Source organism: Erithacus rubecula, assembly GCF_903797595.1.
Source record: "Erithacus rubecula genome assembly, chromosome: 6".
NCBI lineage: Eukaryota > Metazoa > Chordata > Aves > Passeriformes > Muscicapidae > Erithacus > Erithacus rubecula.
Genome location: NC_136688.1, coordinates 9,333,217 through 9,344,276, shown reverse-complemented (window position 1 = coordinate 9,344,276; position 11,060 = coordinate 9,333,217). Strand labels below are relative to the sequence as shown.

The following is an 11,060-nucleotide window of genomic DNA, read 5'->3' as shown; positions in this document are numbered from 1 at the left end:
GGAAAAGGAAAGAAGAAGGGTAAAAGAAAACCAAAAAGGAAGACGAGAGGAAGGAAAGCGGCTGCCGCCCATGATCCCGATCCCGATCCCGTTCCGTGCCCGGAGCCGCTTCCCGCGCTCCCCCTCAGGCGCCGCCGGGGGCGGGGCTGCGCCTGCGCGGGCGCGGGCGCGCGCGGTCACGTGAGGCGGCGGCGGGAGCGCCCGAACGGCCGGAGCGGGACCGCGGTGAGAGACGGGAACGGGAACGGGGATGGGAATGGGAACGGGAACGGGAACGGGAACGGGACAGGGATCGGCACCAACACCCGCACCGGGATCGGCTGAGACGGGCGGGACCGGCCCGGGGCCGCGGGGCTCCCGCGGTGCCTCCCCGGTGCGGGGAGCGGCCGCCGGAGGCTGAGGGGCGTTGGTGGGGGGTGGGAAGGCCGACACCTGTGTGTGAAGAGCATTAAACAAAGGGCTGGAGCTGAGCAAAATGAGGGGATACGGGAATCCAAGGAGGTCCAGATCGCCTGGAGGTGCTGCTGGCCGGGCCCCCGGTGAAGCTGGAATCGTGGAGTGGGGGAATGGCCATGGATTGCCGCCCCCTGCCATGGACAGGGACACCTTCCACTATCCCAGCTTGCTCCAAGCCCCACCCAGCCTGGCCTTGGACACTTCCAGGGATCCAGGGGCAGCCACAGTTTCTCTGTTCCAAAGCCTCAGCTGCCTCAGAGGGAAGAAATTATTCCCCGTATTCAAAAGAATTTTCCCTTCTATCAGTTTGGATCCATTCCCCCTTGTCCTGTCATTATAATATTCGAATTGTGTGTTATGTCCCAAGTGTGTGAATTCCCTTGTATCCTTCAGTTTCCCATGGCAGCTCCTGCCTGCCATCCTGCTCAGCATTCCCAGGGGTGGTACAGATCCTGTGCAGGGTCTTCCAGCCTTTTCCAAGGTGTTTGTGGCAGTCCCGAGGGCAGGCTCTGGGGCACAGCCCAGCCCCAAGATCAGGGGCCAGTTCGGAGGACTTCTCCAGCTCTAATAACTCCATGATTCTGATTCATCTGACTGTATAACTTATTGCTAAAAGGGAACACTGAAATGTTTGGTTCCTTCCAGGGTGTCCTGGGCCGTGTCTGCCATGGCCATGCAGATGCAGCTCGAGGCCAGTGCAGACACCTCAGCAGAGGAGGAGAGCTTTGGGCCACAGCTCATATCCAGGCTGGAGGTAGGTGAGGAGTTACCTCTGCAGGAAGTTTTCCGTGGATGCACTTGCTGCTTTTTCCTAGAATGGAATTCTGTGGTGGTTCAGGTTGGAAGGAACCTTAAAAGCTCATCCCATTCCATTCCCTGCCATGGGGATGGAACCTTTCACTATCCCAGGTTACTCCAAGCCCTGTCCATCCTGGACTTGAGCATTTCCAGGCTCTCCACCAGGGCCTCACCACCTCTACAAGGAAGAATTCCTTACTAATATCCAACTTAAGCCTTTTTCTCTAAAAGCAAGGTGAAACTGAAAACTCTGTTGCCAAATTCTGACTTGTGTCCTGTTAAGAAAAAAAACAACCAAACAGAAAAACCTAGAAATATCCAAAAATATAAAACATGTGTCATTTTTCCTCTCTCCCTTCCAGCAATGTGGCATAAATGCCAATGATGTGAAGAAGCTGGAAGAAGCTGGATTTCACACAGTGGAAGCTGTGGCTTATGCACCAAAGAAGGAGCTGCTGAACATTAAAGGCATCAGTGAAGCCAAAGCTGACAAAATCTTGGTAAGGATGTTCTGGAGCTTTAACCCAAGATATTCCACAGGTTTATTTCTGCTGGCTGAAAGCATTGTGGTGAATTTGGAAGGTCTCCAAAGGGCAGTAAGGGTGATTAGAGGTGTGACATGACTTGTGATGGGAAAAGGCAAAACACACCAGGACAGGACTGAACTGAACAGGTGGGGGACAAGGGGAGGATATTTCCTTAAAACGTCCAAAAGGGATGTTGGAGCTTTTTCCTGGAGCAGAATTTCACTTCTGTTCAGAGGTACCAGCTGGTGCAAGGCCAATGAAATGTGCATGGAATGATACAGGCACCATTCCACTAGCCAGAAAATACAAATTACTGGGGGATGAACAAATGGCCTGAACTCCCCTGGCACTGCTCACTTGGGTTTTCCCTCAGGCTGAGGCAGCCAAACTGGTTCCCATGGGCTTCACCACGGCCACGGAATTCCACCAGCGGCGGTCAGAGATCATCCAGATCACCACTGGCTCCAAAGAGCTGGATAAGCTCCTTCAAGGTCAGCATTTTATTATTTCTCTTTCCTGCTTAATCTCTGTTATTGGGGTGGGGTTTTCCCATGAGTGGGATCCTTGCACAGAACTATGTAAGTCAAGTCCTGGTTGGATGAAAAATCTCTAGGACTGCTCTTGAATAATTGCTTTTATTTTAAAAGCTGCAGAAATAGCTTTTAGTCATGATGCAACACCCAGAGCTGTCCATTTTTGGATGTTTCTGGTTTATTTAAGTCCATGATGTGTTTAGGGAAAACAAAACCAGGCATCACCATCTCCCCATTCCTCTGGTAATTCAAAAATCAAAACTAATTTCAGCTCTTCAGCATCCTCAAAAACACCCATGAACTTCTTAACCACAGCATGAACAAACCCCATGATGACAAGCAGTTTTCCCTCTTAGCTTTGAAACTTTCAGCCAAATTCAGTGTTTAACTGAGTCTCTGTGAATGCAGTATTTCATATGTGAGATAGATCCATAGATCATACATGTAGCATGTGACCTTTTAAGTTTTATTAATAATTATTATTGTATTTTCCCTTCAGGAGGAATAGAAACAGGGTCCATAACAGAATTATTTGGGGAATTCCGTACTGGGAAGACACAGCTGTGTCACACCTTGGCCGTCACCTGTCAGGTGGGGGGTTCACCTCATTGCAATCCAATATTCAGACCCCACAGCCTTGGGATATTTGCTAATTTGGGAACTTTCTTTGACTTTCTGAGTGTTTATTTCTGTCTGAAGGTAAAATATTAGAGGCTTGGACTTAATTTGATTATTCAGTTGACTCCCTCAATTTCCCAGCTCAAAGCTGAGCACTTGTCATCTTGTGTAGAGTCATGGAATGCTGGAAGGGTTTGGGTGGGAAGGGACCTTAAAGCCCATCCAGTTCCATGGGCAGGGACACCTTCCACTATCCCAGCTTGCTCCAAGCCCCGTCCAGCCTGGCCTTGGACACTTCCAGGGGCAGCCACAGCTTCTCTGGGCAACCTGTGCCAGGGCCTCAGCACCCTCCCAGGGAAGAATTTTTTCCCAATATCCCATCTATCCCTGCCCTGTGTTAGTGGGAAGCCATTCCCCCTTGTCCTGGCACTCCAGGTACTACAAAAGGAAGGTGTCAGCAATGGGGACTAGGGATCTTTCCTCTCACTTTTCCCAGCTAACTGGGACTTTAATCACAATAACTTGGGGTATTATTTGTTGTGTGAGCTCAGTGAGGCCATGTGGCAGTATCTGCTGTGTTTATGGATGCTTTATTCCCTGTTCATTCCTCCCCTTCTCCTTTAGCTCCCCATAGACCGCGGGGGCGGCGAGGGAAAAGCCATGTACATCGACACGGAGGGGACCTTCCGTCCAGAGCGCCTCCTGGCCGTGGCTGAAAGGTCTGTGAGTGAGGACAGGAACAGGTGGACTCACAGCTCAGTTGGGAAACGTTTTCCACAGGTCCTGGAGGTTGATTTGGCAGGTGTTCCCTTTGGAAAGCTCTGGTGTTGCCCTTCCTCTCCTGTGCCTGCTGCTCTCTCCCCACAGCTCTTGTGTCACTGTCTCACAGCACGAGGTGATTTCCCCCTCTTCTGCTACTGGAAGGGACTGGGAGCTTCCCAAGCAGCTGGGACAGGACTGGCTGGGTCCTGTTAGTTCTTTCTGAAGGGAATTTGATCTAATCCTGCTGGCTTCTCTTGCAGCAAGGACTGCTCCCATATTCCCTGTCACCAGGGAATATTTGGCAGCCAAGCGAAGGAGAGGAAGTGAAATGATGTTTGCAGCAGGCACAGGTGTGTCTGTGCTGACTGTGTACAGAGTCCTTGGAACCATGGAATTGTTCAGGTTGGAGGAGCCCTGGGAGATGCCCATGTTCCCCAGTGCTGCCAAGGCCACCACTGTCCATGTCCCCAAGTGCCAAATCCACACGGCTTTAAATCCCTCCAGGGTGGAGCCTCCACCACTGTCCTGGGCAGCTGTGCAGGGCTGGACAGCCTTTCCTCTAAGAGACTTCCCAATATCCAGCCTAAGCCTCTCCTGAGATCATGTTAGGCTGTTTCCTCTTGCTTATTTCAAGTGGTTCCAATCATTCCGTTCTCTTCATCACCATGGGTTGCATTTTTTCTATTTGTTTTCGTCTCTGCTGGGGATGTGAGTTTTTCTTCCAGCCTTTTGGCAAAGCTTCTGACTAACTGCTATGGATGAAGCTGTCACTCAAGGTTCATCCCATTATTTTCCCTGGTTTTGCAGGTATGGCCTGTCTGGCAGTGATGTCCTGGACAACGTGGCCTATGCTCGGGGCTTTAACACCGACCACCAGACCCAGCTGCTCTACCAGGCCTCGGCCATGATGGCTGAGTCACGGTAATTACACTGATTTAATGGATTCTGGTCCCACCTGGGATTAGCCTTTGGCTTCTCCAGGGAGCCAGCTTGCTCCATGGGCAATCAGGTGTCAGCAGCACATCTTGCAGCTGGAATTCTGGGTGCCAGCAACTGGCTCCAGCTGATGTGGCTGTAGAAACACAGGGAATTCACGGTCCCTCAATGCCAGCCTGGAAGCTCAGAGAAGAGCTGTGGTTAGAAACAGTGCTGATGATTTCCAAGCTCCCAGGAGAGCTGTGCAGGGATTGGAGCTGAGCCTGAGAGGCCTGCCTGCCCTTCCCAGGTACGCTCTGCTGATCGTGGACAGCGCCACGGCCCTGTACCGCACGGATTACTCGGGAAGGGGGGAGCTCTCTGCCAGGCAGATGCACCTGGCCAGGTTCCTGAGGATGCTGCTGCGCCTGGCAGATGAGGTGAGCATCCACTGGGCTTCCTGTCATGGGCTGATGCTGGCCAAACCCCAGACACCCTTCCCTGCAACTGGACAGAGGGGAGAAAATGTAATGAAGGGTTTGTGAGTTGAGGTAAGGACTGGGAGAAAACACTCATCAGTTACCATCAAGGAAAAAACAGGCTCAATTTAGAGATTTGAAGTGACTTAGTTACTAGCAAACTCTGAGCAGGATAATGAGAAGCAAAATAATCTCTTAAAAACACCTTACCCCCACATCTCCCTCCTTCCCAGGTCTACCTCCTGTGCCAGTGATGCAGTGAGATGGGAATGGGGGGTTTGGTCAGTTCATCCACCCAAGGCTTCTCCCAGTGCTGAAGGAGAAGAGTCCTTCCCCTGCTGTCTTCCATAGGAGACAGTTCTCCATTAACTTCTCCAAGTTGTGTCTCCATCTTACAGGCAGCAGCTCCCTGTGAACTGCTGCAATGTGAGTCCATCCCACAGGCAACAGTGCCCCTCATGCTGCTGCAGTGTGGGTCACTCCTTCCAGGACAGGCTGCTCCAGCCTGGGAGCAGGGCCCCTCTCTCCACTGGATATTTCCCACTGGATCACAGCCTCCTCCACGCATCCACCTGCTCCAGCATGGGCATCTTCCCTATGGGCTGGTGCATGGATCTCTGCATTCCCCACGGATACCCATGGGCTGCATGGATCACCACACCCTGCAGAGGAATCTCAACTCTGGCACCTGGAGCACCTCCTCCTCCCCCTCCTCCTTTAGTCTCCATGGTGTCTGCATCTTGTTCTCATATTCTCACTCCAGCTCTTCTCTAGATGGAACTGAAGCTGCACCACAAGTTTTGTTTTGATTTCTTTTGAAATCTGTTATCACAGAGGCGTTACCACCATTTCTAACTGGCCCAACCTTGGCCAGCAGCATGTTCCTCTTGGAGCCATCCTGGGACTGGCTCTGTCAGACATGGTGGAAGCTTCCAGCAGCTTTTCACAGAAGCCACCTCTGTGCCCCCCTGCTACCAAACCCAGGCCATACATGCCCAATGTGATTGCCAAAGTAAAACTCACTGGTTTTACAAACCCCTTAAAAACCCCAACGATTTGGTCCCAAAGGTTTTGTCTCCATTTCTGCTCCCATTAGTTTGGAGTGGCTGGATTCCACAGTTACGGACACCAGGAGTGTGTCCTTTTCCCTGCTTTGCTGTTCTGATTGTGGGAGTTAACTGGGTTTGGGTTGTTTCTCCTGCAGTTTGGCGTGGCTGTTGTCATCACGAACCAGGTGGTGGCACAGGTAGACGGAGCTGCCATGTTTGCTGCAGATCCCAAAAAGCCCATTGGAGGCAATATCATCGCTCATGCTTCCACCACCAGGTGAGACAAGAGATGGTCACATCCCAGGAGCCTGGGTGGGGAATGTTTTATGGAATTGCCCAGGTGGCTTTAACTTGTGGGGTTTCCATAGTCTGACCATGGCAGGCCCAGCCTGTGCTTCAGCTCAGCGCCACTCTGGGCCCCCAGTCCTCAGGGAAATGAATGTCCCAGGCAGATCACACAGCTCTTTTTACTCCTCTGTGGATTAGGATGATTTTCTGGGAGCAGGCTGTCCCTCCTGACCTGTTCCCTTCCCTCTCCCTGCCAGGCTGTACCTGCGGAAAGGCCGAGGTGAGACCAGGATCTGTAAAATCTACGACTCTCCGTGTCTCCCCGAGGCTGAAGCCATGTTTGCTATCAATGCCGACGGAGTGGGAGATGCCAAAGACTGAAAACTCCTTTTCTTCCCCTGAATCCCAAGACTGTGTGTCTGTAAGAGCTCCTTTCCTGGTGGCCCCTTAGGGACATTCCCAGGGCAGCAGGTGGAGGGAGCTGTGCTGTGCCAGCGTGGGAACTCGGGACACAGCGAGCGCAGCCGGAGCTTGGGAAGAATCTCCCTGTGTGCAGCACAGCTGAGCTCTGTGTGCTGCCTGGGCAGCATTCCCATGGGAGCAGAGCCTGTGTGTGTCCCTGCATCCCCTGACACAGAGCAGCATTCCCATGGGAGCACAGCCTGTGTGTGTCCCTGCACCCCTGACACAGAGCAGCATTCCCATGGGAGCACAGCCTGTGTGTGTCCCTGCACCCCTGACACAGAGCAGCATTCCCATGGGAGCACAGCCTGTGTGTGTCCCTGCATCCCCTGACACAGAGCAGCATTCCCATGGGAGCAGAGCCTGTGTGTGTCCCTGCATCCCCTGACACAGAGCAGCATTCCCATGGGAGCAGAGCCTGTGTGTGTCCCTGCATCCCCTGACACAGAGCAGCATTCCCTTGGGAGCAGAGCCTGTGTGTGTCCCTGCATCCCCTGACACAGAGCAGCATTCCCTTGGGAGCAGAGCCTGTGTGTGTCCCTGCATCCCCTGACACAGAGCAGCATTCCCATGGGAGCAGAGCCTGTGTGTGTCCCTGCATCCCCTGACATGGGGCAGCAGAATCCTGGTGGCCACAGTTGGGACCTTGGTGAACTGGAAGCAAAGTGAAGGGTTTGTCCACTCAGAGAAGTGATTTATAAACCAGAGCAGAGTGCTGTTCCACACGAGGGATTTGGGATTGGTGATGGTCCCAATCCATCATCTTTCTGTTCATTTTCTTTTGGATGCTGCAGCCTGCTGGGCTGGGGGAGCTCTTCCTTTACATTTCTGTTTAATCTTCTGTATTTCATTAATTCTCTGTGGGAATCTGCTTTTAATAAAAAGCCCCTGAGGATACTGATGATGTCCCAGGTTCCTGGGATTCACAGGTGTGTGTTCAGCCCAAGGATTGTTCTGGCTGGCAGAAGCTGCACCAATCCCTTGGGAATCTCAGTCTGGGATTGTCCTTTTTTTCAATTTGGGGCTGCAGTGCAGCCCTGCCCTGTGGATCTCCTAGAAGAGTTTTGGGGTTAAAAAGATTATTTTCTACTCTACATTATTTCTCTATAACTCGATTAAAAATAATGAAACTGTATCAATGTGGTTTTAATTGGTTCATTTGCATTGGTCAATTAAAGCAAATCATTGAGAAGTGGCTTGAGCAGCCCTTGGTTGGAGCTGGCAGCTCTTTATTATTTTCATTCTTTGAATTTAATTATCTCTGAAGCAATTACTGCAATTAAGGTACAGGGTGAGAACAGCATTGCTGCCCTGCTGGATTGGGAAATCCAAGTGCAATTCCTTGGAGAGATTGAGGGGATGGGGAGCTGAGCCTCAGGCTGGGTTTTGGCAGCAGGAATGGGGTGAGGAGGGGAGAGGGGAGATCCCCAAAACTGGTTAAAGCCCATTCTGCTAAGTTTGGGTGCCCCCACCCCAAAAAAGGATCCTGGTTAAAGGGGGCTTGAAGCAGCGGGGTGTGCTGGGGGGCTGTGCTGGAACCCCCAAACCCTGGCCAGGGATGGTGGCAGTGCCAGATCCACAGGAACACCATGGAGGGGCTGTGCTGGGATCCCCAAATTCCAGCCAGGAATGCTGGGCACTGCCTGATCCAGAGAGATTTCCCATTATGTTCTCTCAGGCTCAACACCTGGCATTTCATTGGAGTCCCAAAGGCTGAAAATCCCATGTGAACAGCTGGAAACACAGAAACCAGCCTGGGAGAGTAAACGAGCTGTTCACACATTTATTTTCCCAATGGGTTCTAATTTAAAGCAGAACATTACCTGCCCATATCCTTTAATTTTGGGGTTTCTCCATGAGAATTATCTGCCTGTGCTGGATAAAAAAATCCAAAAAGATTTCTCTGGTGCTGCGGGAACCGGCGGAGTTTGGAGGGTGCCGGGGTATCCAAACCAGCCAGGTGACACCTGATGCTCTCCTTTCCCCCCTCCACTTTCCCTGTGGCTTATGCTCTCCAATGGAAAACAACTCTGTGTTTAAAAAGCCAGTGAAAACTGTTTATTCTTTATTTCCAGAGCACAGGATATTCTGAGCTGGACAGTGCCACGAGAATCATCAAGTCAAATTATGATAAGTCATTGGCCCATCTGGGCATTGTCCTGCACAGGATGTAAGACCTTAAACTGCACATTGATCTGGGGAGCTGTGACTGGGATTCCAGCAGGGAATTAATTGTGTCACAAATAAAAAATATTCCAGGGAGCAGCACTGACAAGGCTGGGAGCTGCTGCTTCACCACACGGTGTCAGCAACAGAGAGAAAACACAAAATGTGTATCCAAAATGTGTATCCAAAAGCAAGGATAAAATGACTCCTCCTGCTTTTAGTGGGACCAGGGTTAATTCTGCCCTGAATGACAGAATTTCTCCTTCAGACCCCCAGAGAGCCCTCGAAAAGCCAAAGTGCAGCAGGGAAGGAAGGAAGGAAGGAAAGGCATCTCTGCTGGGAACAGCACAGGTCCTGCTGCTCCTGGGGACTGGGAATGAGTCTGGAGCCAAAAGCACCTTCCTGGCTGGAGAGGCTTTCCTAAAGCACCACCTCTGGGAAGCAAAGAGAGACATGGAGTGGGAATTTACAATAATAATCATAATATTGGGAAAGAGCAACAGTGGAAGCAAGCCTAACTGCAAGGGAGCAGGAGGGATGCTGAGCTTTAAACGAGGTTTGAGTGGGGCAGCATCTCCTGGGATCTCTGAAGCACAGCTCCAGGTCTGGGATTCCAGCAGCAGTGCAAACTGCCACTGCCCAGTCCCTGGATTTGCCTCCTGCCAGCACTCAGCACCTCGGGCACGTTTGGCTCCAGTGCTGCTGCCCCAGGGATTGGAAATGGGCATTAAACCCCTTCCCACAGGGGTGGCTCTGAGCTCTGGCTGGGGAAAGCATTTGGCACCTCTGGCATTCCAAGGAAATCAGTTTCCATCATTTTGAAGACACACAGAATAAACCCAGGGCACATAAATAAACCCTTCTCCACAAGGGCAGCCCCAAGGAATACACAGTCATTCCCATGCCTGGTCAAACAAACCAGCAGCCAGTTTTTGGGGAGAGACTCTGGACTCTTGTCTCCCTCCCTGGCACTTGCAGAGGCTTTGGAGTTCATACAGGCTGGCCAGGATTTGGATATTTCATTTAAATTCCATTCACATACTAAGGAATTGGAAGTGTCTTAAAGGCACCTCCACTCATACTCTAATTTTGAGCCCTCTAGCACTGATGAATTTGGAATTCTTTAGTTAGGAGTACCCCACCTTTGCATCTTTAGGCATCTTCATGTGGGAGATAAAATAAACGTGGACAAAAGTTTGGAATGCAGCTTCCAAGGCAAGTTCTCTGCTAGGAAATTACTCCAGCTGTAGGAAGCTACTGTGACACAGATCAGTCAGAGAAACATCTTGAAAAGAAATTCACGCTCAGCAGCAGCCAAAACAACCCCATTTCTGGTTTTACCCGAGATCCCAACAGCCGCTCCCATTCCCGGGCAACGCTACGGAAGGTGCTGAGCGTGTCCGTGAGGCCGAGGAGTTCGTTTTGGACACGTTTTTTGCTGCAGAATCGGAATGCAAGAGTTTGGATCGGCTTTGCCGTCCCTTCCGAACCCAATTCCATCCGAGAAACATCTTCCCGCTGATCCAGGGCGCCTCGGCATTCCCGGCGGACGGAGCCTGCAGTGCCGGGCGCTGCCACAGGGCGGCAGCACTGGGACACAAACGGGAGGGGTCACCACCGGAGTGCGCATGCGCAGCGCTCTGTGCGCAGTACCGCGCTCCGCCCGCAGAGGGCGCCACGAGCGCGCCCAGCCCCGGCAGGAGCGCCTGGAAAAGGGAATATTTAGGGTATAAAAGAGGGAAATACCTCACCGGGATAGAGGATAAGTCAGTTGCAAGGCTTCTTCTTAGTGCTCCTCCAACCTTTCGTACGTGGAAGATTTTCCCAGCATCTCCTGGATAAATGAAAATATTCCTCGACTTCTGTGTGTTCCCTGTCCAGCCCGAGTACTTGAGGAATAAACACCTGCTCCCCATGTCCCAGGAACAGCTTTGCTAGGGGAAAGCACTAAGAGTAAGAGCTGGGCTTTGTCTCACCTCACTGCGCTCTAGCTGTGATTCTTCTTTT

At 51.6% G+C, this 11,060-nt stretch overlaps 1 protein-coding gene across 2 annotated transcripts; it reads left to right on the top strand.

Moving 5' to 3' along the window:
* The first annotated feature begins 142 nt into the window (after positions 1-142).
* RAD51 (RAD51 recombinase) lies at positions 143-8,022 on the top strand. Of its 2 annotated transcripts, XR_013774699.1 has the most exons (11): positions 143-225; positions 1,102-1,210; positions 1,617-1,754; positions 2,155-2,272; positions 2,814-2,905; positions 3,557-3,651; positions 4,502-4,615; positions 4,920-5,049; positions 6,293-6,414; positions 6,683-7,034; positions 7,468-8,022. XR_013774699.1 is itself a non-coding variant. In XM_079309601.1 (10 exons), the coding sequence occupies exons 2-10, from the start codon at positions 1,124-1,126 to the stop codon at positions 6,804-6,806; spliced, it is 1,020 nt and encodes a 339-aa protein (XP_079165727.1). In that variant the 5' UTR covers positions 358-373; positions 1,102-1,123; the 3' UTR covers positions 6,807-6,828. The 2 variants fall into 2 exon arrangements, 1 of the variants encoding a protein (XP_079165727.1); XM_079309601.1 differs by lacking the exons at positions 143-225; positions 7,468-8,022 and adding an exon at positions 358-373 and having other exon boundaries at positions 6,683-6,828.
* The last annotated feature ends 3,038 nt before the right edge of the window (positions 8,023-11,060 follow it).